This window comes from Mirounga leonina, unplaced genomic scaffold, assembly GCF_011800145.1.
Source record: "Mirounga leonina isolate KUSES-001 unplaced genomic scaffold, KU_Mleo_1.0 Mir_94, whole genome shotgun sequence".
Taxonomy (NCBI): domain Eukaryota; kingdom Metazoa; phylum Chordata; class Mammalia; order Carnivora; family Phocidae; genus Mirounga; species Mirounga leonina.
In genome coordinates this window covers 36,430,475-36,458,391 of record NW_023270855.1, presented here as the reverse complement: position 1 = coordinate 36,458,391, position 27,917 = coordinate 36,430,475, and the positions used below count along the sequence as shown (strand labels likewise).

Here is a 27,917-nt window from a genome sequence, read left to right as displayed (position 1 = left end):
AAAGAAAGAAAGAAAGAAAGAAAGAAAGAAAGAAAGAAAGAAAGAAAAGGAAGGAAGGAAGGAAGAAAGAAAGGCAACAAGTTGTTTTATGAAAAGTTCTTATTTCCTGGACATCATTTTTGCATTTCTTCTGGGCTTGATTATTTTTTTTCACCATTATGGGGGCAGGAGAGGGGGAGGGTTTGGGGGGGACATAGAATATTTCCGATGTCCATATGCAGAAGAGGGTCTGTGTTTATACACAATGAGTTCACCTCTCTAGCAGGGAGCCAAAGGTACCTGCATGTTTGCATTTTGAGAAATAAATGGATATAGCCATAAATGACGATCCTCTTAACAAGACTAACTTTGTTATTTAATAAGGGAGATTATTTCATAGATTTAAAACAAGTTAACACATTTAAAACTTGATAAGACAAGGCAATCCTGGTATGTTTCCTGTTCTCCAGTGATTAAAGTAAATCGAACGCTGGACGAAGGGAGGTTCTCCATGGTACGAGTAATGCTGTGAATGTTTCTCCTGGTAATGCAATTAGGAAATATTGGCCCCAGTTAATGAAACTTAAACAAAACATGTTGCCCTCGTCAGACTTGTTCAAGTTGTTAAACAGGCAAAGCCTTGTCCAAAAAGTTAAAAAACAGGGGCATATAGTGTTTCCATGGAAACTCTGTTAAAATACTGATTTGTGGATATGATCATAATCAGCCCCATAATCTAATATGACTGAATTAAATGAAAAAGAATCTCAGTTATGAAGTAAGCCCCCTGTGTAAGAGTATTCTTACACATGCAGAAAACATATGGATCCTGATGGACACTGTTTTCAAACTACTTACTGGCACAGGGATGGAGCTTTAAGACTTGGGTTTTGTCCGTCTGTTTGCTCCCCCTCCATTCATTGTTCGTCGTTTTTATAGTGCCGGGATTATGTGGGTGAGCAGTAAATAAAGTCTTGATGACATTTGGATTTTTCAATATGTATCACTGCTCCCCACACAACACCCCATACTGTTTTCATTGTCTTTGTGACAAGAGAAGGTAACCCATAATATTTAACGGTTAGTGGGACGTTACAAGATTACGTTTTATTAAGGTAATAATTTCTCCCTGCTAATAGGATCTTGGTAGAATTCTAACTATATGGTTTCAACTGGATGCCCTTGACCTCTAGAGGAAAGGGCACAACACCAAGGCTGGGCTGAGTGTCCCTGGGACCCGGGGCAGACGCTTCTAGGGCGCGCACTGGCTTCCCCACCACACGGCTCTGTAACTCACACTTGCACCTGCCTGGGCTGTAGCAAAGATGGAAACTGCTCGCCATGGGATAAACTGCAGCCTGGTGGAATAGCAAAGACTGCTGTCTTTCAGCAATCTTACTTGATTTATTTGGAAACCCTTCTACCCAGAGAAGATCACAGGTGCTGTTGGTGGAATCAGTTTCTTTCTCTCAAAAATATGTCCTCAGTCATGTACGAAGACCAAATAGGGTTTACTGCATGATTATTAGTTAGCAAGAGTCTGGCAATTCCTTGCACCTTAACCATGGCATCCCAGAGCATCTGCAGAAAGACTTCTGCGAATGCACCCCTTCACAGGTGCGTCCACACATCTCCTACCAGCATGGTCCCCGGATGTGTGGGGCATGGGTCCCAAGGTCACAGCGTGCCTGAGACTCACTTTCTGGACCGAGCTATGCTACATAGGGTCAGACAAAGCTCGAAGATTCAGACCCTGATCCAAGGAGCAGGAGTGGACTTCTCCCTGTGTTCTTCCATCCACCTCCCAGTGTGGCTGGGCTTTCCAGGTACACATTTCTTATTTGGGCACAGAGAGGAATACACATGAGAGACATGGGTTCAGGCCTGAGTCTGGAGCCAGGAGCTTGAATCTGCTGGTTATTTACTCCCCTTAACACTTCACTTTCTAATTCACTTGGTTTTATAGCAAAGTAATCTATGAATACAAATTTTAAAAATTAAATTGTATTAAAAGAAAAACTTTACAAAGAAAAAAAAGGAAGCCCCTGACCCACCACCACCCCCTACTCTCAACCCCTAGTCCTACTTCCTAGAGGCAAAAACTTCCGCCTCTCTTAGCATCTGTATTTCTTGTTGGCAAGTTGAGATTCCTGGGTGTTATTGAATTTCAGACATCACTTGCTTACTTCCTTTAATATGCGGTACTTTGGATTTTTTATACCAGCCCATCTTGCCTTGTCCATGTTCCACAGCTGCATACCTATCTCATAGCTTTTTATTAGTTAGACAGTGATTATGTCATTAGGACTACCCGTGTATATTCCCTACTGTGTTAAATAGTGTGTTACTGTGTGTTTCCTTTTTTATGGTTTCTTTTCCCTGGACCAAGAATTCCCCACATCCTTTTATTTGCTTTGTTTTCCTTCTATCCATGTATTTTTTTTTTTTCCCATGTATTTCACCAACCATCTCAGATGCTTCTTAGGACTACTTCCTAGCTGTTCCCCAGTATTTGCAGAGACCTTACTTCCAGCACCCGTGGACGTCCTCTTCCAATTTGGAGAGTTGGTCCCCAGGCTGCTGGGCTCCTATGGTCTCCTCTCCACATTCCTCTATTAATAGTCTTCTTTCGTTCTCCCAGACCCATGCCTTCCTTTTCCCTGACTTCATTCCTTATTTTGCTCACAAACATTCTTAGCTCATTTTCTAAGAAAAGGGAGGTAAAATGTTTTCAGTCCTTGTAGCTCTGGAAATGCCTTCACTTTGTTCCTGCACATAACAGTCATTGGGCTGGATGTGGAATTCCGGGCTGGAGATCATTTTCCCTCAGAATTGTGAAGGCATTGCTCCCTTTTCTTCTGCCTTCCAGTGTTAACTTCTTAAAAAGTCTGATGCCTAATTCCAGACCCTTTGTTATGATCAGGTTTGCCCAGCCTTCGTCCCAGAAGCTTTACAGTGTATGCTCTGTCTCTAGGGTCCTGAGATTCCTTGATGCTGTGAATCCTCCTCATTTGTCATGCTGCGCATTTTACAGACTCTTGAATTAGAAATGCATAACCTGGGGCGCCTGGGTGGCTCAGTTGGTTAGGCGACTGCCTTCGGCTCAGGTCATGATCCTGGAGTCCCAGGATCGAGTCTCGCATCGGGCTCCCTGCTTGGCAGGGAGTCTGCTTCTCCCTCTGACCCTCCTCCTTCTCATGCTCTCTGTCTCTCATTCTCTCTGTCTCAAATAAATAAATAAAATCTTTAAAAAAAAAAAAAAAGAAATGCATAACCTTCAGCTCTAGGAAATTTTCCCATATTGTTTTCCCAAGTGTTTTTGTTTTATTTTCCGGAAGATTTTCTTTTTCCAACTTATCTCTATTCTTAAATTTATGTGTTTATTTTGATGCTTTTATCTTAAATTTCCAACAGTTCTTTTTTCATAGCAGCCTGTTCTTATTCCAAGGACATAGTGCGGGCTTTGGTCTTTGATCTTCCTGAATATGTTGACTGGAAGTAAAAGTTATTGTATTTTTTTCTTGCTATCCCTGCTGCTAATTCTAAGTCATTTATTTTTTTCTGTCGGTTTTTGTCTTTCTTTTTCGTGTTGAAGGCCCCTCACACTTATGTGTGCCTTAGTTCTTATTTAAAAGTGAGGCTCTTAAAATCTAAATCTAAAATGCTGTTTGGAAATTTCCCCACAAATGGGCTTTACTGTTGGGTGAATCAGTGGGTACCCAGCCAGTTTGGGGGTGGGGGGTTTGTGGAAATGTTGGTAACTCTAAAGTTTGTGTGGAGGCAACTCTGAGGCCTGGTTTTCAGCATCTGGGAGCAGGACAGGGGAAGAGTCTCATCAGAGAGCGTGCGCATTTTCATTTTTCTAGTTTAGCTCCTCACCCCCACCTCATCTGGACATTCGCATTTTTCAGGAACTTGTGACATGTGCAACAGAATACGTCTGTTGGTAACTGCTGGTTCTGTGCCCTCCAGCCTATCCATGGCTGTGATTCACATTGCCAGGGGATTGAGGCACCTGGGTGGCTCAGTTGGTTAAGTGTCGGGACTCATGACTTTGGCTCAGGTCATGATCTCAGGGTCATGAGATCAAGTCCCGCGTCTGGCTCAGCGCTCAGGGGGGAATCTGCTTGAGATTCTCTCTCTCCCTCTCCCTCTGCCTTCCCCTCCTCCCTGCTGGCTCTCTCTCTCTTAATTTTTTTTTTTTAATTTAAAAAAATTGCTAGGGGATCTGGTTCTCTAAGCATTACTCCACAGCCTTGGCCTTGAAAATGGCCAAGTGGGGCCAGTTACCCATGTTCAGATGCTACCTCTTTTTTGGATGCTTCTCTCTGTACAGAGTTCAGGAGTATATCTCTCTTCCTCCCAGGAGCCTGTGAACATCTACAGAACATGAACCATGACTTATGGGTATGTAGTGATAGAGAAGAGAGTCCTCTCTGTGCTCTCCTGTTTATTAGCACCACAACCTGGGGCAAGTTATTTATCATCTCCAATCTCTGGTGTCACTAACTTGTAACCCAGCCCAGTGGATCTCAATCAAGTGTACCCAGTTTGGCCTCCCCTGCAAGTGTAGGTATGAAATGCTTCCTTATCACTATTCCATTAGATGTCTAGAGCCACTCTTCCCTTTTCTTAAGATTACAGGTGTCCTGGTGTTTTATGAGGATGTAGGGAATCAGATGGGACCAGGTGGGGTTTGTAGCACGGACAGAAGTTACTCCTTAGCAGTTAGTCGGCAGTGCAGCATGGCTGGGGTGTCCTTGGTAGGTGGTCCTGCTTATTAGAATGAAGGAGGGGCCAGACCCCCTGTTCCAGCTCATCCTCCTCACAGAGGTCCTTCCCCAGTCCCATTTCACCAGCTCTTTCCAAGTAGCAGGAAAATTTGTACCCTGCCTCATGATCGCATTTCCTTGATTCTAAGTTGCCATGAATAGAAGTGGGAACTTCCAAGCAAGTAAAAAGCAATACATATTGATGAGCATGTACTGAAAGCCTCTCACTTCTTCAAACCTCCACCTCAAGATCTTTGCCTCAAATGTTCCTCCCCTTCATTTCCCTTTGCCTGTTAGCACTTACCTCCCACCCACTACAGGCTGCTGACTGAAAGTCATCTCTTCTGTGACCCCCCAAGACTCAGTTGGGTGCCCCCTTTTGCCCTCCTGTGTCATCCTGTAAATATCTTTCAAACCACACTCACAATGGCCACTGGTTGTGTATTATCTGTACAGCTTTGGACCTTTTAAGCCCTGAGAACACAAGGGCTGTACAAGTCCTACCCTTCACTGCATCCCCCAGCACAGGGGATGCTTGATTAGTATTTATCAAATGAAAAGAGGTAGAGGAGGGGAAGAAAGTGTAAGGTAGAGGCAATGTGAGCAACTATTAACAGCAGGGAAGATGGAGCCTCTTACAAATAAGCCTTCCAGTGGATAGGAAAAATTAAAAGTCTGATTTAACAAAGAGGCAAAGCAGGTTCACCCACACAGATGCCTTGTTCCAGAATCCCAAATAATAATGGGGGCCACAAACCTTCATGGGAACCCGCTCCAAACCTGGGCGGGGGGGGGGGGCAAGTATTCTGCCCAACACTGGAAAAGCACATCACTTTGCCTCTTCTCCACCAACTGTTTCTTAAACACGTGAAACAAAGAGATAAAATGTAAGAAATGCAACTCTGGAAGCAGATGCAGTTTGTAAAAACAATCTCTGGGACAATTTAGTCCCCAGCTGAGATTACTGTCAAGGCACAGAGCTCTAGTGTGCATGATCTTTAGCTGTAATTGTAATACTCTGTTGATAAAAATAGTTAAGCATTGTGAGAAATTAATCTGCCTGTGACCATAGTGCATTTAAGATGATTAGAGTTACCCAGAGAGCCTTAGGCACGGAATCAGCAGCTCTCTCTGCTGTTGCCGACTCTAAGCAGTATCAATTCAAGGAGAATTTCACTGCTTTGTTCCAGGAGCAGTTGGTGAAAGAGAGGTGAGATAGTGAGCTGTCTCCAAGGGGACTTTGTGGGTCTGAGAGCCTGTTGCTCAGGAGGGGACAGTAAATTGCTGACTCTGGCTGGCAGAAGGGTCATTATTAATCCTTCCTGGAGCCCTATAAGGAAAATGGTCTTCTATTCTGGGGAAATGTAATAATCCCAAAGCTAGCAATTACTGTGCTGTCACTGCGTTGCAGGTGCTTTGCTCGATCTAACTTTACATCACAGCTTTCACGACCGAACCCAGAGAGCTGAGGGGCTGGATTCTAATCCTGAGCCTACCATTACTCCCTGCTGCCTCTCAACTTTTCCAGTAGACTAAGGAACAGAAAATGGGTGGAGTCATCTTCCAAGCAGTGCTAAGCCAAACCTAAGAGATGCAGAAAACAAGGGGCACAAAAGACTCTAGCTAGGACTCGCTGGACCGGGAGAAAAGAAAGGATTCCCAGAGTCAGGCTGGGATACCAGTGCAGGATAGAACTTGGCAGGAGTTACTGGGGCATTTTCCCCCAAAGACGTACAGAAGACTATTGAGTCTGTGGGAGAGTAGCATGGATCCAAAGCATCCTGAGTGCTGGGTAGCCCCCCGTACCCTGGGGAAGGGCCCTACTGATGGTCTGGAGAAGGCAGACACCTAAGAGTGTGAGCAGGGCATCTCTGCACTGGCTATGCCCCATGAAAATAGGACATCCCGCCTCTATCAGCCAGGATGTGGCCCTGGGAACACAAGCTACTCTAGGTATTCCAACCGATAAGGGCTTGAATACAGGGAAGCCGAAGCTTTCAGCCTCACCAAAGGACGGGAGTGTTGGTCACGAAGCACTGATGCAGGTGTTCTCAAGAGCTCCCTTGGGACTACTTCAAACTGTAGGTCTGCCTGCATCTGCCTCCAGAGCATCATGGGCGCTGTCTCGTCTCCCCTCCTGCATCCAGCTCGGCCTCTCTCATCAGCAAACTCTCATCGGGCACCATGCATGGGGGAGGTTCTGCAAATGTACTTCTAGCTTCTCTTCTTTGATGCAGGACAGGTCTCCTGAGGAGGAGGTGGTGATGTCCAGTTGAGGATCACTCATCCGTGCCCTGGAATTTCCTATGACATTGTTACCCTGTTATCCTCTTGGCCACCCCCGCTCCCACTTTTCCCTCATCGTCTTGGTGAGGGGGTGAGATAGGAAACCTTTTTACCTGGGAAAGTTTTGGTATAGTGTGAGGCTGAGGTCCATTCCAGGTGATTTCCTGAAAGCCCATCAAGCTAAGTGGCTCGCTCATTTTGTCACCCTGCCTCAGGAAAACCTGCAAGATTCTTGATAATTGTCATTGGGAAGAAATGAAAATACTCCCCAAAAGTTAGCAACCAGGTCCTTCACGGAGACACATATGTTTGCCTTCTTCATTGTCCACAGTGTGGTTACTAAGAGCAGTTAAAGGGCCCACGTGTGTCTACCTGGTCTGGGGAAAGGGGCCACGTTTCCCTCAAGGTTCTGTCACGAGCACCGGTGTGTGGTCATGCCAACCTGGCACCACTGAATGGTGACCACGGTTGCCTGGGGAGCTGCACGGGGTGGATTGTGAGCATCCCTAGGAAGGAGTACCAGGGTTCATGAGGGATGCCTGACATGAAGTCAGCAAGGGCAGCATGCATGATATGGATTTGCCCTCCACCCCAGTGCTGCCGTCAGCTGTTGTAGTTGACCGTCTGCATGGAGGTGCTTCAGGGATAGATCTCCATACATGAAGATAAATTGCCCGTCTCCTATCAGAAGGAGCCACCAGCCTGGACTACAGCTGCATTTGTCAGGATGCCATCCATCGCAAGCAACAAAAACCAAACTGAAAGTGGCTTACGGAAAAGCAGTAAATTATTTGGTTGGTTAGGATCAGTGGAAATTCATTGTCTCATAACTAAAATGTCTAGAGCTCTATCTGGCTTCAGGTATAGCTGGACCTAGGGGTCAGTTGAACTCACCAGGATTCTCAATCTCTTGTTTTCTTTGTCTTTGCGTCAGCCCCATTCTCAAGCAGACCCTCATCACATGGTGCCCTGGCTTGGCAAACTCAATGGAAAGAAGCCTCCTTTTTTCCTGAAAGTTTCCAAAGTCCTAGGGGCTGGCTCTCATTGGCAAAGCTAGGATCGGTGCCCATCGCTATGGAAGAAGAGAGGATGTGTTTCTGTGTCCATGGGGAAGGGGGCAAACCCTACACAAAGCACATGGTCTGAAATTGGGGACAAGACAGCTCCCTCGAGAAGATGGTGTGGGTGTGGGGGGAGAGGGAGGGCTCTGCCAGCCAAAAAAGGGGACACCCATGCCCAGCTGACAAAAGCAACAGATGTTATTCCAGCCCAGCTGGAGTTAGAATCAGTCTGGGCCATCTCTGAATCATCTCAGGCAAGTTGCTAACTCCTTTGGACCTCTAGTTACTCATCTGTGTAATAAGTAGGTTGGGTTCAATGGTTCACTCCACCATTCCAGCTCTAAACTTGCACAAATCTACCCATCATCCACAACCAGATGGACCGCACTGGGAGCAGGGTCTATCAGCAACAGTCTTAGCAAGTGGATCAGTTATTTATTTCAGGCCTAATTGTGCTGGAAAGCAACAAAAAGCAGCCTGAAAAATCTCCCAGCCCTGTCAGTCAGGTCAGAAAAATAAGGAACTGATTCTGAAGGGACACGCTCCCCAAAAAGGACCATTGTCTCTGCTACAGCAAAGACATCCTGTTGGATCCTCAATGGAAGATTCCTTCTGCCTGCAGTTCTCCTGGAAACAGGGCCTCCGCCAAACTCATCTGCTGTGCTGTGCTCTGGGTAGAAGTAATTATGTTTACGAGGCATTATTCATGTCTCATCTACCTGAGGGCCACCCCAAATAATGATTCTCTAGCTATTAAAGGCTTTATCAGGCACGCAGAGTCTCCAGCAGTTTCCTTCGGGGAGAAGAAAAAGATTCCTCTTGAAGTTTACCACCTCCCACGGCAATTTGCTGCCCATTTCAGGGCCATGTTAAGTGGTTGGCACCCGAAAAAAGGGCCGTCTTTTTCTTTTAAGTACAGCCGGAAAATGGGAGTCATAAGTGAAAGTAGGGAACCGGGAGACGTAGTTCCATGCAGCCAAGGTTTTGTTGTGAGCTGGCAAACCTCAACATGCTTGAAGCAATGTTTTGTCAAATTTCTTAAATGCTGAGCATGGCACCGACCCAAATGAATGTAGATGTTATTTTAGTGCTAGGAGAGATTTATTTTAATGTACAGTTGTAGCCACTATAAAGGCCCCTTTTAATCTACTGGGGGCTCCGTTCCTTGCTCTTTTCCTCTGCCACGCCCCCAATCCTCATTCTAGGGTCCTGGGGTATGCTGTGCAATTGCAAAGTATTCCCCCTCCCCTCTTCATCTCCTAAGGCAGTGGCATAAATGCTGACAATAATGATGATTAAGATACTCGGTGCAAGAAAAAGCAGCGTGCACAGCTCCGCTCCTTTTCACAGCCAGCCCCCGGGATGCAAAGACAGCGCTGCTTGAAAAAAGAGAAGGCACCAGTGGCAGAGCTGATGTGCCCAGCTCCAGGCTCCAAAATCAGCCCCAAGACAAGCTTTAGCTTTTTTTTTTTTTTGTAGTTTTTAATTTTATTATATTATGTTAGTCACCATACAATACATCATTAGTTTTTGATGTAGTGATCCACGATCCATTGTTTTCGTATAACACCCAGTGCTCCATGCAGTACGTGCCCTCCTTAATACCCATCACCGGGCTAACCAATCCCCCCTCCCCCCTCCCCTCTAAAACCCTGTTTGTTTCTCAGGTCCATAGTCTCTCATGGTTCATCTCTCCCTCCAATTCCCCCCGCCCATTTTTCCCTTCCTTCTCTTAATGTCCTCCATGTTATTCCTTATGTTCCACAAATAAGTCAAACCATATGATAATTGACTTTCTCTGCTTGACTTATTTCACTTAGCATAATCTCCTCCAGTCCCATCCATGTTGATGTAAAAGTTGGGTATTCATCTTTTCTGATGGCTGAGTAATATTCCATTGTATATATGGACCACATCTTCTTTATCCATTCATCTATTGAAGGGCATCTCGGCTCTTTCCACAGTTTGGCTATTGCGGACATTGCTGCTATGAACATTGGCGTGCATATGGCCCTTCTTTTCACCACATCTGTGTCTTTGGGGTAAATACTGAGTAGTGCAATTGCTGGGTCATAGGGTAGCTCTATTTTTGAATTTTTGAGGAATCTCCACACTGTTTTCCAAAGTGGCTGTACCAACTTGCATTCCCACCAACAGTGTAAGAGGGTTCCCCTTTCTCCACAACCTCTCCAACATTTGTTGTTTCTTTCCCTGTCCATTTTTGCCATTCTAACTGGTGTAAGATGGTATCTCAGTGTGGTTTTGATTTGGATTTCCCTGATGGCTAATGATGATGAACATTTTTCATCTGTCTGTTAGCCATTTGTATGTCTTCTTCAGAGAAGTGTCTGTTCATCTCTTCTGCCCACTTTTTGACTTGATTATTTGTTTTTTGGGTGTTGAGTTTGAGAAGTTCTTTATAGATTTTGGATACCAGCCCTTTATCTGTAGTGTCATTTGCAAATATCTTCTCCCATTCTGTGGGTTGCCTCTTTGTTTTGCTGACTGTTACCTTTGCTGTGCAGAAGCTTTTTATCTTGATGAAGTCCCAAAAGTTCATTTTTGCTTTTGTTTCACTAGCTTTTGGAGATGTATCTTGAAAGAAGTTGCTGTGGCCGATGTCAGAGGTTACTGCCTATGTTCTCCTCTAGGATTTTGATGGATTCCTGTCTCACATTGAGGTCTTTCATCCACTTTGAGTTTATCTTTGTGAATGGTGTTAGAGAATGGTCGAGTTTCATTCTTCTGCATGTGGCTGTCCAATTTTCCCAGCACCATTTATTGAAGAGACTGTCTTTTTTCCATTGCATGTGACAAGCTTTAGCTTATCTAGGACCTGGATTCTCTAAGCACAGAGAGGAGCTGTCCCTTCACTGCCCGCCTCTGCGATGGGAAATCCATGAGTTGAGCTGAGCCTCAGATACCAGTATCTTGCACCTTGATGGAGGCCAAAATAAACGGGAAGGGAAACACAGAGGAAGCCATGGCCACATGTGAGGTTTGGCCCAGCCAAATCTGAGGGGAGGGGAGCTACAGACAAAATGGTCGAGGGGGGTCTGGGGTGAGGGAGAGAAAAGGGGAAATGATCACCAGACTAGGTGGCAGAATGGAAACCGAAACCAGCTCTCAGTTCTAGCCCATACATCCAAGGCCTCCTTTTAATAATAATTTGTAATATTCCCTTTACTATCCCAAAAGGAAACCCATAGAAAATAGAACCTGTTTCCCTATATGCTGTCAAACAAACAAACACAGAAAAATTAAAGAATGCTCCAACTCTAATATCAAGAAATGAAAGAAGAGTCTATAATAGGTTAATATATATTTTAGGATGTGAATGTTTGGGCACAATTATAAGAAGAGACAGGATGAAGTAGCCAGAAGCTGGCATGGAATCTCTGTAAACACAGTGGCTGCTGTGTGGGCATCTCAGCCCCAAACCATGCCTGGCTGGAGATGGACATCTCTGAAATAGTAAAACAGCGGGCAAAACAAAGTACACTCCCTCTGAAACAAATAATGCAATATATGTTAAGAAAAAAAAAAGAAGAAGAAGGTAGCAGGAGGGGAAGAATGAAGCAGGGGAAATCGGAGGGGTAGATGAACCATGAGAGACGATGGACTCTGAAAAACAAACAGGGTTCTAGAGGGGAGGGGGGTGGGAGGATGGGTTGGCCTGGTGGTGGGTATTGAGGAGGGCACATTCTGCATGGAGCACTGGGTGTTGTGCACAAACAATGAATCATGGAACACTTCATCTAAAACTAATGATGTAATGTATGGGGATTAACATAAGAATAAATAAATAAATAAATAAATCTTTAAATAAAAACAAAGTACACTCATCTCTCTCCTTTTCACAGGATTGTAGTTGCATTTCTAGAAAATTCCATGTGGAAGACATAGCTTGTATTTAGATGTAAAACAGAATCCAGTTCAAGGCCCAGATATGGATCCTGCTTTCCAAGTACATCAACCATAGCAGAGCACTTGAAAGCACTGGGGGGGGTTGGTGGGGGAGCGGGGGGTGCGGAGGCTGTCCCATGAACTCTAGGCCTTCAGGTTATGGGGACAAACTACAAACTTCCAAAACAGCCCCCTAGGGGGTGATGCAGTCCTATTGAGAACCACAAGGAAATGGGCAGCAGGTTTCTGGGTCAGGTGTGTGGGCTCCCATCCTGGGTCCACCAAGTCCTCCCAGCAGCTGTGCTGCCCTGGTTAAATCACTTCCCTGCCTGCATCTTCACTTTAAAATGGACAGAATATGCCCTCCCTTATGAGATTGCTAGAAAAGTTAAGGGGAATAATGCTGATGCGGTTTAAAGTCATTTTAGACAATTCTCTCTGGTTCATTCCTTTTAGATATTTGTTTCCTACATTGAAATCACAAAGATCCTAGTTCAAATCCTAGTTTCCCCAGAGTCCCTCCCAGCTTCCAAATTGGAAATTTCTATTATGAATCCTCCAGCTTGGTTACTCAGAAACCTCCATGCCCTCAGCTATAAAATGGAGGTGATAATAAGGGCCAGGCAGGACTCAGACCCAAGCTCATCAGATGTTTTGCAATCTCGATGCAAGTATAAGGAAACAGTCATAGAGGGCAACTAAGAAACCATGCGAATTGTGGGGCCTAATCCCATGGCTGAGGCTTCTCCCCTACAGAAGTGGGACTCATGAACTACCCCACCTCTAACAACAACGGGAGGGCGCCGGGACCATGGGAGAAGGGCTGTGCTGAGGCCCCAGCACCAGGTAGGCTGGTGGCCCGCACTGTGGGGAGACAAGAGGTGCTGGCCAGTACAGCGGGGCTCTCAGACGATGATATTCTCCCAAAGCCACTTCTTGTGAAGGGAACATCCATAATCCTTTCAGTGAAAGACTTTGGTCCATATCAAAAGGTCCAGTTTCCACTGAGCAGGCGTAGAGGTAGGGATGAAGCTGTTGTGTCCCTTGCTCCCCTTGCCTGTGGGGAAAGCTGCTGGGAAGTTCAGGGTAGCTCGGACACTGGCGCGTTCCAGCATTACAAGTGCAGGGCTCTGTGAGAGGGGGCCGAGCTCCGCCCTGCACGGGCGTGGGGAAAGGCCTCACACTGGCATCTGGCTTCTGATTGCGCTCCTGAGCAGCCCTCCCACCCACTTTTGTTAAGTGGTCTGTGCTCTTAAGTGGTGAACAAGGAAGGGCTGAGAATGTCAGCCCATACATTTCGGGACAGAAGCTTTGGACAGAAGCCTCAGTTACCCTGGTGGGAGGGATTCCAGTGGATCCAGTCTCTCACAGCTCTCACCCAGGGCTCACCTGAGGCTGAAGGCTGGGGGGACGCCCTCACTCAATGAATTGCGCAGGCATTGCCTCTAGGGTCCTCTGCCAGGGGCCTGTGCACAGGTCAGTTGCCACAGCTCGTTCCACTCAAGGGTCACCCTGGAGTCAGGCAGCTCCCTGGGCCCTGTGGGGACCTGCGGGGAGCCTCGGGCTGGGCTGTCCGTGGCCTTGGCCAGGACCTCCCGTTCCCCACAGCAGCAGGGCTGGAGGAGGCCAGGCTCCTGTGTCCTGACACTTCCCAGGCTGACTCAGGAGAGGAGTGTGTGCTGGGGAGTGCTTGCCTCTGCCTGGGAGCCCCCTCAGCTTTAGAACCAGGGCAGGGGAAGGGAAAGCAGACACCTGCAGGGACATCATGGCCTGCTGGCCTTTCCCTCAGGCCGCCCCGCCGGGACCTTGGATACTCTTCCCTTTCCAGTGGGGTCATCTTTCCTGAGAGGTCTGTTTAGGGGGCTGGAGGCAGGGCAGGGAGGAGAAGCACCAGCCCAGGCAGTTCCCTAGTCTTCCCTCCCACCCGGAGATTCCCTCAGGCCTCCATTTTTGAGACTCAAAATCCAGAATTTACTCCTTTGTTCTCCAAGTTCCTTTGTGCTCTCCCTTCCCTGAGGCCCTAAGCATGGAATGCTTTAGTTGAGGGAATGAGAAGAGCCAGGGGGTGCCAGGAAACTGGGAAGAATGTTGGTAACAACCATGTTTCAAACTGTTACCCCTCAAAGAAAGCACGAAAGGCAACTGATTAACTGCCTAGTGCCTGGAATACAGTGCATTTGCTTGTTCATTCATTCCTTCATTGCATTTCGACTGAAAGCATACGGGCCCCATATAACCTTTGTGGAATGGATAGGGTCTGTATTGAGGGACGGTGGGCCAGACGGGCCTGGCTCACCACAGAGGTCTACAGAGAGGACTCTGGGGTGTGGGCCCTGCTGAGAAGGATTTGCACTTCCCTCCCAAATGAGAAAAGGAGGTGCCTGCCCCCACCCCCAACCCCTCCAGCCCACCCTTGCCATGTCCAGGGATCTGACCAGTGCAGCCTATTCTGAAAGCCTGTCTAGGAGCCCAGATGAGAGACTCAGGTATAACCAGGCACGTGTTTGGGAGCAATCACTTAATGACAGAAGATGGCTTTTCCATCCTCAACATCCGCCTGATTAACTTACGGAACAAAACGGGTATCCTTCGCTGTAAGGCTGATTTCCAAATATTCCAAGATCCTGACATTCCAAGAGGTTGGGGAGAGAAAAGGGCTTCGTTACTCCAGAATGGCGCCTGACTTCGCATTCTCTTCTCCCTCCCTCCTCATAATCACCTTGCGTGCAGCTGTTCTGCAAGCATATCTGCCTTGGGCCAGGTCTGGTAGAGGGAGGCACATCTGCCGCCCAGGTGTCGGGCTGTGAAATCGGTGCAGAGATGGCCGGAGGGAGCCAGCCCAGCGGCCGGCTAGACTTGCTTTCCCAGCCTGCCTTGCTACAGGAGCACCCTCATTAGCACATGGTCTTCTTTTGACTGTTGCCATTATTGTCCTCCTCGTGTCAGATGACCTGGAGACGCTGGATACAGATTGAGAAGGATGGTCTCGTTGACCCACCATGAAGAGGGCAGTTGTGCTTGTGAAGAGCTCTTCCCAGAAAAATCACAGTTTTTGTTTGAACCTCCTCATTGAGTCCTGTTCGTTGTCTCATAAAGACCAGGGACGTTCAGATTCTTCACTTGCACTGGCCATGCAGGTGGTCTCTCGGACTCAGCTCGGGGTGTTGCAGGTGGCCTAACGTGCTCTCTCCACCCTCCCTCTTCACCTGGTCACGAGGTCCTCATAAATTTCTACCCATTCTCGGGTCCTGCCTCTTTCCGGAATACTTCGCCAACTGTACCTGAAGAGCGTGCAGTGTGTTCTCAGCGTCGTCTTAAGGTAATGGGCCAGTCGCCTAAACAAATCAGTCATCCCCATATCTGGAAAAGACAGAACCCATTTGAATATGCTGATAATTGGTGCAAATATTCTGGATTGTTTAAATAGAGAATGATGTGTGACTTGAAACCTCCAGTCTGCATTTTATCTGCCAAAAAACCCAAGGAGAGCACACTAGAACTCACGGTTGTGGAAACCTCTTTGCCTTTGCTCTGTGAGGTGAAAACAGAGGTGAAGATCACTTCCTGTAGGGAGACCTTAGGCCTGTAACTTACGTCTCTGATCCTCGGTCTTCTTATATATAAAGAGTGTGGCTAGGAGTACTGAGCACCTTGCACAGTGCTGGGAGGATTGGCTGTACAGTCTCTAAAGCTTCCAGGGGGTACCTGGCACATAGTAGGAGGCTTAATTAATAATATTAATTACCAATATTATTAATGTTACTACTATCATGTGATATAATCCCTGTGATCCGATTTATAAAATAATTCCCATCATGGAATATATGGTGTATAATTCCAAGACGTGTCTGGTGAGCAGGGAAACAGGTTTCATGAAATAATTCCCATGCAAGCAAAATCACAACATGTTGAAATTTACTAAGCTAAAATGACAGAGCCTTGAGGTTGAGGGGTAGCGTTATCTGGCAAGGTGTAGATGAGATTAATGTACTGATGGCAAAACTCAGGTTCCAGGCTTCACTCGGTCAGGAGCGGTGAGTAGCCAAGACCACACCTCTCCTCTCTATCCCTGGTGCCCCTTGCTCAATGAAAGTCCATCATCCCTCACCTCCTTACACAAACCATGCAGCCCGCACCTTCGCCTGCAGATATTCACCAGATCTATTCATGTCTCACACCTGTACCTTGCTGAGAACCTTTCCTCGGCTCTCTATTTCCCTCAGGATGGTGCACAAGCCACCTGAATAGCAAAGGGGGGTCTCCTGGGAGAGGAAACTGTCCGAGAACAGCTGACGTCACCATCAGCACCATATCGAACTGTCTGGTCATTCATTCAGTGCATATTCACAAATGTCTGCCAGAGCTGGGCACTTTGTCTAGATGAAGGGAGTACAGGTTGTAAACATCCTCACCCCTCAACGAGCTTACCCTTAGTCAGATGGGAATGAAACACAATAAATAATACATAATATCATTTAATGCCAAGTCTTGATAAATGCTTTGAAGAAAAATAAAGCAGGTTTGCCTGTTGATAAGAAAACCATTAGAATATCCTGTAGACCAAGCAAGGTCATCATTGTTCCGTCTTGCAGTGAAGGAGAACACCACCCTGCCAGGGTCCTAGTATGTCCCAGCAAGGGAAGGTCGGCAGATATTGCTAGGGTTCTGGGGTCTGGTGGGTGTCTCAGCACGGGGATCTGATTGGGATTGGGCTCTGTTAAGAATGGTAGACCTCTCAAGTCTTGGTTTGATCATCGAGCACTTTCCCTATTGTCCTGAGCAGTCTGTTGTTCAGAGAAATTGCTTTGGGGGAAGTTTCCCAAGTAAATCATGAGATACTTTTACTTGTGGACAGCCTTATATTTCTGGGCAAGAATTTTCTGGAACAAATAGCAAAGTCACAAAAGTCATGTTGGCGGAGACGTCCATGGTTCCTGGTCCTGATATTTTGCTGCAGGACACAGCCTACCTTAGAGCTCTCAGGGCTCAGTGTACAACAGAGGTCACCCCAGGTCATTGCCTGGGCTGCGCCGCCCTGTGACCCTCAGGATAGGGTTGCCAGATTTAGCAGATCAGAAGTATTTTATCTGGCAATCAATGAATCACTTGCATATGAAATCTAGATTTTTAGCTTCTCCTGCAAGCATCAGAATAACGTGCAACATCCAGACCCTGTTCCCACAAGGCGTCTGCTGAGCTGAGAGGCTCCCTTGATGGTTTCTCATTCACTGCAGTTCCCACCCAGCCCTGGAAAGATCCAAGGTGGGGAGCTCTGGAATGGACTCGGGCTCCTTCGAATGAGCTTGGTGTGCTTGCACGAGTCCCCTTCCTTCTCCGTGCCCTGGAACATGAGCTGAAGAGTCATTGGAGCTGGATGCATTCCCTCCAGCCCTGTGAGCCACCCACATGGATATTTTAGTGCTGCTTTAAATTAAGTACACTCACAAACATCCAACTCAGGGGTGTTTGGCAAATAAATGTGACCATTCTATTATGGGTTTTGAAATGTTTGGAAATCTGACCCCTGATTTTGTTATAATCTCTTCGGTAACTGTTATTAGGTTGGTGACCTAATAAGAAATTATTAACTGGGGAGCTATAATTTGGAAGCTTGTAATTTTCTTAATGGACATTGATTTGTGTAACCCTGATTAAAATACAATGAAGCCTGAGGCTTAAATGTTTTATTCTGAAAGGTTGAAAAGATGGCAGTGGACTCTAGAAATGTATTGGCTCAAAAACTTCACTGAAATAATATTATTTGAAGCCTTTTGTGAGCCTAAAACGATGTGACAAAAAATATTCGATGCCAACTCCCATGGCCTCAGAAAGCTGAGGGAATATAGGTTTCTTCAGATGAAGTCTGGAAAAACGCTTCCAGATTACCTCAGGAGTGAAAAGAAAATTATTATTCCATCCCATGGCCCCGCTAATTCTTTTCAGCGTTGATTCTGTCAAGTAATTAGAATCCAAATGGAGGAAACATTCATAATTGTCACTTATTACACTTTACCAGAGGTGACTGCTCCAGAGAAGCTCCGGCAGGACAAGAACAAAGCGATTACCAGAGAAATAACGCAGGGCAATGATCAGGCCTTCCTGTGCACATTCCCCGAAGCCAGTCACACACTGGGTGGGGATGGTTGCTGATTAAAATAGGCCTCCACAGCTAGGAGTCTTCAAAGAAAATCTTTTGCTATCACGTTGTCAATCGAGTGCTAATGAGTCCTGTTTCCACTCCCTCTCCCATACCACAGACATCCATCTTGTAGCTCTTCGTTACTTAAAAGCATGTATAAGACCGTCTACACTCCCCCCGCCCCACAACTTCACAAGTGAAATATGCACTCGGTTGAGGGGGCTATATTTAAAACACCTCCTCCCCTTTTATCATTGCATTTCTTCACTTGGTATAGACTAAAATACAAGGTATGTGCCGCTGTGAGGATGTTTTTTCCCCCTAATTTCTGAAATAATACCGTAGCTCAGAGATTAATGTTCGGGCTTTACCAAGATTATAATAAATGAATATTGCTTTGATCTAAATATTTTTTGAATGGTTGTTGCTGATCGCTCTCTCTCTCTCTCTCTCCCCTGTAATCTTTTAAGAAAGCCTTTGGACTTGCCAGTCTGACACCCAGGGGGACATGAGTGCAGCTGCCTTTCCTTCCCCCTCATCGCGAGGATAACTCTGTTCTCAGTTTCACCCAAATTAGTCCCAGGATTTCAGTTGTCTCTCTTGTCCAACATTCCATCATGCAATTCATTAAAACCTTCACATGAAATATTTAACAGATGAGTTATGTCATAATTCACATTATGGTTTTAAATTGTTATTCATGTGGTAAGTCATTTATCCTGGACATTAGCAGACCTCTGGAATGGGCCCGTATTTGATGTAAGGAAGGTTAGGATTCTTTTGCTCAACATCCCACAACAGTGGCCTGACTCCAAACCCCTGGCTGATCATGAAATATTCTCCGAAAAGTGACATTCAAATTCATTGTTAGTTCAACTTGCAATTAACTATCTTGAAAACAAACAGAGGAAAACATTTAAACAAATGTGGCCTGGCTCACAGCTATTATAGTTGACCGTTAATTAAGGCAACTTGGAATCCAAATGTGCCAGGCCTTGTTACTATCACCGCGAGCGATCACTGCCATTGTACACAAAGGAATGAAAATTCAGGCGCTCTGTCAAAGGGGGGCTGAGGACAGGATGGGAGATATTAAGCCAGCTCAGTAAAAATAGCCACTACCCTGCTTGAGAAATATGACCAGTAGGGGCTCATTTTCTGGATGAGATAACGCACGTATGGCCAGCATTTATTTGTAGAATGTAGGTTTTGGGGCACCTGGGTGGCTCAGTCAGTTAAGCGACTACTTTTGGCTCAGGTCATGATCCCAGGGTCCTGGGATTGAGCCCCACATCGGGGTCCCTGCTCAGTGGAGAGCCTGCTTCTCCCTCTGCCGCTCTCCCCTGCTTCTGCTCTCTCTCTGTGTCAAATAAATTAAAAAAAAAAAAATTAGGTTTTAAGAAAACTTTTCCCACTCTTTAGTAATGAAATACACGGGATATTCTTAGCAGATATTTATTAACTTATTAGAGTTTCATTTTCTCTAATAAAGATGCACTTTTCTACCCTATCCCATGGTTTGGAATCTATTAGAAAATACTGCTGTGGGCCACCCAGATTCAGGGTTGCTCTGGAACCTTTCTCTGCCTGAGCCCTGGGCTGCAATCATTGTCACATGCTGCCAGCAGTGACCAGTCAGTTGAGAAGCTTTGATGGGTATGTTGGCTGATGAGCACCTAGAGCTGGAGGTGCCAGTATCGGGGACAATAACCCTCCTGGATTCTGTATGCGGACCTGTCTAGCCTTGTCCTGAGGGTGTGTAAATGATCACAATTCCAGAAGGGGAACATGACGGTGTTTGAATGGTGGTGCACAGCTTTCCTTAATCCTGAGGGGGAAAAAATCCAGTCTAAAAGCTTGCTCAAGTGAAAGAGAATCATCACCTTCTGTTCTCTGCTTTATGTTGCTAATGCTCAAATGGTCTCCATCCCCCTTTTTTGGTATCATCATTTAGTTGGGCGTTGATCCACCAATACTACACCACATACATTGCTAGCAGTGAAGAGTATGGATTCATCATGGATGAATTTTTTGTTCAGTTTCAATATCTTGGCACAAAAGATTGTATGTGGTGGTGAAATCCAAGAATAAAGGATAAAAGCTCTAGGAAGAAATCATAGCAGGAATGTTGACAACACTATCAAGCCTTTTAGAGTGTTCTAAGGCACACAATTTTATTTTGTGTCATGTATCCCCAGCCCACAAAAGTTTTGTTCAGAAGCTAAAGCTAGTATGACTCTTCGCAGGGACAGAGAGGTGAAGTAATGTATCCTTTGCACACATCCTCAGCAGTCTTAGAAACAGGGTTCACATCCAGTTCTCTTAGTAAAAATTTTCCTGGTTACAATTTGTTGATGGTGGCTGGATTATTTTTCTGTCTCCTGGATGAGCTCTCAGTGTGTATGTGAATATATTGTATGGCTGGAGGAGTGGGCAAATGGAAGTAAGGGTGTTTGTGCGAGCTTGCATGCCAGGCATGGTGAGCACTATTTTACAAACCGGATTTGTGCTCCTAGGGGTATGTTGCAAGTCGAGGCCAAGCCCACAGAAAATTATTTCTAAATGAATACAATATGAAAAAGTTATTTTATTTCTAATTTTACATGTAACATTGTTCTTTGGCTAGTCTCGGATTACACTTGAATGCATGTCTATTAACCTGATATGAGATGCATGCATGATTTCATCTTGAATGCATTTGAATATAATAGCACTGGAAATGTAATTTGTATTCTCAAATTTTATAAAGCAAAATAAATAAATCTTGGGGGTGGTAGCCACATTGAGCATATTGCATTGATTTCTTTGGGTTTCTCTCAAACTAATTACCAACTTCCCCTTGCAAATCCAGGTCTTCTCACACTGGCAGTTCTATCTGATCTAAATCCTCTGTACCTAAGTCATCCTCCGGGGAGTAGGTAGCATGGACAGGTCTGTGGAGAACTTCACCATTGATCCTTAAGGAGTGCCAATACTCAATTCCTCTCTGTGATTGCTCCTGTTATCACTGATCACTGTCCAATAGAACTCTCTGTGATGATGGGAATGTTCTAGGTCTTCATGATCCAGTGCAGTAGCCACTAGCCCCATGTGGCTATTGACCACTTAAAATGTGACTCGTACAACCATGAAACTAAATTGTTAATTTTATTCTATTTTAACTTAAATAGCCACTAACTTGGACAGCACAGGACTGGAGCATTTGAGGTTAGCTGTCTGTCCCGGTCCAAGCACACTAGTCATTGACGTTCTGCACATGAAATGGCTATATGGTTAGGTGGTTGATGCTCTGTGCTCATCTCTATCTGTTCTGGGAACCCTGAAGTGCTGTCCTCTCTTCAGTGATTTGACTGCCCTCTCCAGGTCCCCATCCCTGGCTGTTGTATCTTCATCTCAGTACCCATCACCTTGCACATACCGGGTTTCTGATAAACATGGAGTAGGAGAAGGAGGGGGAAGTAGGTTGTAAGGAAGTTAGAGAGTTGAGGAAAGAAGATGCCTGGGACATACTTCATTGAAGGTATGTGGTCTGCATTGCTGAGCTGAAAATCTGTACTGAGGCCCTCCTCAAGTATTGAGGAGAATTACAGAAACAGTAACCTGAACAATTCAACCCAAAAGATGTCAGTGCTCCAGATGCCTGAATATTCCCTATGAATAGCTCTGGGGCTCTTTGGGATGGCAGTTCTCATAACAATGATTGTGTTGTTTTGCTGGTTTCCAAAGACCACCCCGTATCTCGGGGTCACTGTCCTAGAGGCTCACATAGTACAAGCCCATGGGGAAGGATACATTTTTCTGGGTCTATTCCACTCCTGGAAGGTGAGGTAAGATGCTGTGATGGAAAAGGGATTCTTGCTCCATCCTCAGGATAAAAGCCCTTAGCAGGGACTCTGAGAGCATTTGTAATCAAATGGAAGTGAGGAGCACCATGAACTCCAGGAGAAATATGTTGATGATTTTCTGGACTGTCTAAAAGATTTCAGACCCCAGGAATGGTGTTTTTATTTTCTGCATTCTCTTTGGGACTCGGGTTTCACTAAAGCATTTTCTGTCCTTGTTTTCCTTATTAAATTAGCAAGATTGACTTGAATCAGAATATACTGTTATGGCTTAAAATGTTGTTGAAAGAACAAAATAGACAGGCATGACAAATATCTCAGGTTCCATTTGGGATATGTGGGGGGTGGGGGAAGACAGTGGGACTTGCTGAAGGAATCGATGACCTTTTTTTCTGTTCTGACTTTTTTTTTCTGATAAAAGTTGAAAAAAGAAAAAAAAGTGGAACTAAAGGAAAATAGTGAAAGGAATCTAAATTTCTGTTTGTGGAAGCTCATATTTGTTTTCTTGAATAGAGTTGGCCAGAAGATGCTTCTTAAGTATTTTTCTTTGTTGGGGGGGGAGGGGAGTTTAATTCTGTTTTTTTTTTTCTTTTCTTTTTTTGGTGTGTTTTTCCCACTTTAAATCATTTTCATGCTTAAGAGATCATTAGCCAAATGTATTAGCCAAATGCAGCAGGGGGTTGCGGCTGTTTAGCTCCTCTGCTTCTGGTCTCCCACTATCTGGGCCATTTCCCTTGTACTTGTCCTTTTCAAGGCTTCCATCGTGGACTTTCTGAAATACAGATCTGAGGTCCTGTCATTTCTCTACTTAACCTTAAATGGCTCTTCAGACTTTATAGCAAGTGTCAACAAATTTTTTCTGTAAAGGGCCCAATAGTAAGTATTTTAAGCTTTGTGGGCCATTCAGTCTCTATTGCAACAACTCAACACTGCCGTGATGCCATTGAACAGTATAGAAACAAATGAATGTGGCTGCATTCAAATAAAACTTTATTGATTAAAAGAAGCTGGATCTGGCCCAAGGGCCTACAGGTTACTCTTCAGATGCATTGGCCTGACATTCATGTCCTTCAGCCGTTTGACCTCAGTCTGCACAACGATGTCCCCCACTCCCATTCCTTCAGCCTCAGAAGACACCAGGGTCTTTTAAAAGTTGCATCCTTTTGTCTGTGCTGTGTCTGGACTTGGGTTACCATCTTTCCTCTGTTCTTACTTTTCCTGCCAGTGGGGTCTCTAGGCATAACCTTACACAAAGCTCCTGCCAGCTCAACCCCCTCCATCTTCTGTGCTCCACGGTCCTCTGGAAAGCCTCTGACATTGCGTTTACCATGTGGCTACTCCCCAGCTAGACACCATGGGAGCGTGTTTTCTCATTCCCCTTAGCACCCAACTGAGAGCTCAGCATAGGGAAGGCCACTGAACAAATGGTTATGAAGTTGACTTGCCCATGAGCTTGTGATTCTCTTCATCATAGAGAAGTATGTCAGCTTGTAGGTGAAAATGCTACAAACCCAGATGTGCCACAGGGAGCCAGGGGCCAGAGTTGCTGGGAAGGGCAGGGGGGTCAGCCAGCAAAAACACAGCCGGGGTAAAACCAAGCATATGAGGCAGTCAGGACCATCAGGAAGCCCTGTGGCATCGACCTCATGGCCCAGATGGGGGTGAGTGAGGAGCGAGGAAAGCCGTGTCTAGTTTAGGGCATCAGGAGCAGGGAGGGGACGCAGCCTGCTGGAGGGGGATCAGAGAGAAGCAGCCCGCATGATTAATGGGACAGAGGGGCTGACTCAGGAGGAAAGATTAAAGCGCTCTGAGGAGCTGGGGTACAGGCTGAAAGGGGCAGATGATAGCAGGCTTCAGGAATGTGAGACGGATAAACACCCAGGAGGGAGCAGCGAGCTTCATTAGGGAGGTGAAAATTGGGGGGTGGGGGAGGCCTCCCTCAAAGAATGGAAGGGGTTCTCAGAAAGGGCATGGGCGCTGATGGGGGACACAGGTGATGACGGGTGGGCCAGGGGCAACTCTGGGCTGCTGGCACAGGCCATTGTGGGGTGATGCTTTCAGGAAACCCTCTGCCTTATCCTTTAGCGTCTGGAAGCCAGCCAGGGCTATTGACCATGGCCCTCAGAAGTGACCTTAGAATTACTCTGACTACCAGCCTGGGGAGTGTTGGCTGGGAAACCATGCAGGGGGGAAGCTGCACAGAGAAAACATGGAAGATGAAAAAGAAGCTCATTCCCACCCTTCTCCTAGATACCAAGGAGTGGATGTCCCAACAGTTTGAGGCCCTCTGTCCTGAAGTCCGCTCTCTGCCATCCCTCCCTGTCTTTGGTAGAACCAGAGATACTCATTACAAGCCCCTTCTTAAGGGCAGGCTCTCACCTCTGCCCGCTGGGGGATCTGAGCAAAACCCAGCCTGCACCCTGGTCCACAGCGTCCTCTGTTGGCTCATCCCCAACAAGGATACAGCCTGTCAGGCGTTTTGGAAGATAAGATGTATTTGAAACCAGAGTAAGTGGCCGTCAGCCTCCAAACTCAGGTTCCTTCAGGTATTCTCTGAGATTTTCTCCGGGGCTGGGAAGAGCAGCTTGTGTTATAGTCTGTCTGACAAAGTGCGCCATGTTGTGGCAGGTCCTCAACAGCCAGTCCATTAAGGCCTCTGGAGCAGCCGCGTTCAACCCTGGCTGCCCATTAGAATCACTAGGGGCTGTTTTTCAACTACCCTTGCCTAGACATCACTCCCAGGGATTCTGATTTAAATGGTCTAGGTGTGGAGGGGGAGGGCACCCAGGCATCAGTACTTTATTTCTTAAAGTTCCCCAGGTGGTTCTAATGTGTTGAGAACTGCCCCTGAAAAACCTCTATTTGGGGGTGATTATAATTCATATTAATATTACTCCTCTTTCTCTATAACTACTGACTGTAACATAACCTGAAAGGTTTTTTAAAAAGCAGGCATTTACCAATGGGTCATCTGTGTGCTCAGCATCTTGCATACCGGTGGTATGCAGATGTGGCAAAAATTGGGGAGGTTTTGTGCAAAGGACTGAAGTTTGCAAAATGGCACTGGGATAAATGGTGTCCCATGTGGGGTCCAGTGTTTCCAGCCCAGAATCTCACTCTGTCTTTCCAGACTCCTCTAACATCTTCTGACCATCTGATGAGCTTTTTGCTCTGCCTTGAGCACTTTCTGAAATAGTTTCAAGAGTTACCTCATTTTGGCTTAGTCGAGAGAAGCAGTGTGAGCTTGTTCATGTCCTCGTTCTAAGGCTCCACCAAATGCTACTTCCCAAAGTTTCAAGTCACTTTCTTAACTCCTTTTTCTGTATGTTTTTCTCACTAGAACCAGCATGCACTTTTGCTGGAGGGAGCCTTTCACAGCCAAACAGAATTGCATAATTCCCTCAAAGTTCCTGGGGAGGGAAAATCATCATCATCGAGATGTGGATGCTGGGGGCCGGTTTAACTAAAGTCACATCATAGCAAAGTGACTCACTTCCAAACACCAGCCTCATGACAAGTGCTTTCCAAATGTTCTATCTCAAAAACACATGCATAATATACATTTTAGACATGCGAGTTCATACAGTAATAACTAGAACAAGAACTCCGAAGAAGAAGCAGTGGTTTTCTAAATACGCTTTCTTTCTTTTTTTTTTTTTCATTCCTGTTTCTAGCCTGGGTTGGGGAGGGGAGTGACCCCAAGTGTATGAATTTGAGAAACACACAGGTAACATGTCTCCAAAGAGTCATCTGCACTGTACTTAGTTTGTTCCATGTCAAAAGTTCTGCGAGTGTAATTAACCTTGAGAATTCCTTACCTGAAAGATAAAATGTCTTAGTTTGTAGACTTCAGTGTAGATTTAGTTTTTAAGTGTTCTTATCTGATAGACTTGTCTCAGCTTCTTGCCATGACAGATAACGTTCCATGATAATCTTAAATAATTGTGTGAAGGAATCTCTAATGCCTTGTTTTATTTATAATTTTTCCCAGCTGTAGGCATTCAGATGAAACTTGAATTTTTCCAGAGGAAGTTCTGGACCGCCAGCAGACAGGTAAGTTATAATCGGTGTTCGCATTTAGGTACCCGGAGCCTAGAAGTGCCCGATTTCCGATGAATGTTTGGAAAATGTACTGCTGGCTGTTCAGATTACCTTTCATTTCACTGCAAAATAAAAGGCTGTCAGCACGTTAGGCACCGCAGTCTGGGAAAGTCGGCAGCTTGCTCCTACAATCAGGTTTTTTTTTTTAATTTTTTATTGTTATGTTAATCACCATACATTACATCATTAGTTTTAGATGAAGTGTTCCATGATTCACTGTTTGTGCATAACACCCAGTGCTCCATGCAGAACGTGCCCTCTTTAATACCCATCACCAGGCTAACCCATCTCCCCACCCCCCTCCCCTCTAGAACCCTCAGTTTGTTTCTCAGAGTCCATAGTCTCTCATGGTTCATCTCCCCCTCCGATTTCCCCCCCTTCATTCTTCCCCTCCTGCTATCTTCTTCTTCTTTTTTTTTTTTTTTAACATACAATGTATTATTTGTTTCAGAGGTACAAGTCTGTGATTCAACAGTATTGCACAATTCACAGCGCTCACCATAGCACATACCCTCCCCAATGTCTATCACCCAGCCACCCCATCCCTCCCACCCCCCAACACTCCAGCAACCCTACAATCAGTTTTAATGGTGAAATCGGGATAGTGACCTTCCAAAGGAGAAGTTTCTCCTTTATCTATTGGGGACTTTTGTGACTTTCCATAGTGACTTTTTTCCTAGTCTTGTGATGCCTGGTAATTTATTTGTGAATTTCTTTATTGCACTTTTGAAGGCCTTTGCATAACTAGATCTGACTAAGCATGCATCTGCCCTCTTTGACCAGAGGGCTTCTCTGCCTTGGAGACTCTGGGAGCCTTCTTTCCTTGCACTGTGTTCTCAGGACTGAGCAGTCTTGATGGTATTTGTTTAGTAATTCAGCAGAGATGGCAATTTTGCCTGATTCTAATTGTTGGAATGATATATTATTTCTTAAATAAATACTTAAACACTTTAGGAAGCTATAAACTAAGAACACAGACAGGAGTTTTTTTTTTTTAAAGTCATTAGGATTTATTAAATTAAAATTAAATAATTGCACAATTATACTTTTTATTACTCAAAGATTTGAGATCTTAGGAGATATCAATATGGAATGTCAATGTAAATTAAAATGGACAGTATAAATTAAAATGAAAAAGAGCCAGTTACCCCCCCCCACCAAAAAAATTAGTCTTTTATACTATTTGGAGTTGGTATGGATCCTGAGGAAGGCACATCTTGGAGCATTCCCTTTGGATGAAATTTGGTATTTGCATAAAAAGCAAGAACTTCTTATAGCTTGTCTTTGAATAATAATTAAGTGGCCGCCAGAGCAGATGCTGGAATGTCCATGTAACATGGTTGCTTTCTCCCCACCCCACAGTGTGCCTCTCTGGATGGAAAATGCTCCATCAGCTGTGATGATGAGGTAAGACAGCCCCCGGCCATGTTTCTGCTCTGGTCAAGGGGAGGTGACAGAGGGGGCCTTCTTACAGAGGGAGTGCCGCTGTAAATGGAGCCAGGTCTGACAGATTGCTCTGGGCCAAGCGCCCAAACCCCAAGGGCATTTTCCTCCTTCCTTCCTTCCTTCCTTCCTTCCTTCCTTCCTTCCTTCCTTCCTTCCTTCCTTCCTTCCTCCCTCCCTCCCACCCCTCCCCTCCCACCCCTCCCATCCCCTTCCCTTCCCCTCCCATACCCTTCTCTTCCCTTCCCATCCCCTCCTCTTCCCTTCCCTCCCCTCCCCTCCTCTTCCCTCCCATCCCCTCCCCTTCCCTCCCCTCCCCTTCCCTCCCCTTCCCTCCCCTCCCCTTCCCTTCCCTTCCCTTCCCTTCCCTTCCCTTCCCTTCCCTTCC

At 45.7% G+C, this 27,917-nt stretch overlaps 1 protein-coding gene across 1 annotated transcript in view; it reads left to right on the top strand.

Moving 5' to 3' along the window:
• Positions 1-27,917, top strand: part of CACNA2D3 (calcium voltage-gated channel auxiliary subunit alpha2delta 3) — an 856,401-nt gene that overhangs the window by 729,988 nt on the left and 98,496 nt on the right. The window contains exons 28-29 of the mRNA XM_034997896.1: positions 25,977-26,038; positions 27,449-27,493. Coding sequence (XP_034853787.1) covers positions 25,977-26,038; positions 27,449-27,493 — 107 coding nt within the window. The remainder of the gene's footprint in view (positions 1-25,976; positions 26,039-27,448; positions 27,494-27,917) is intronic.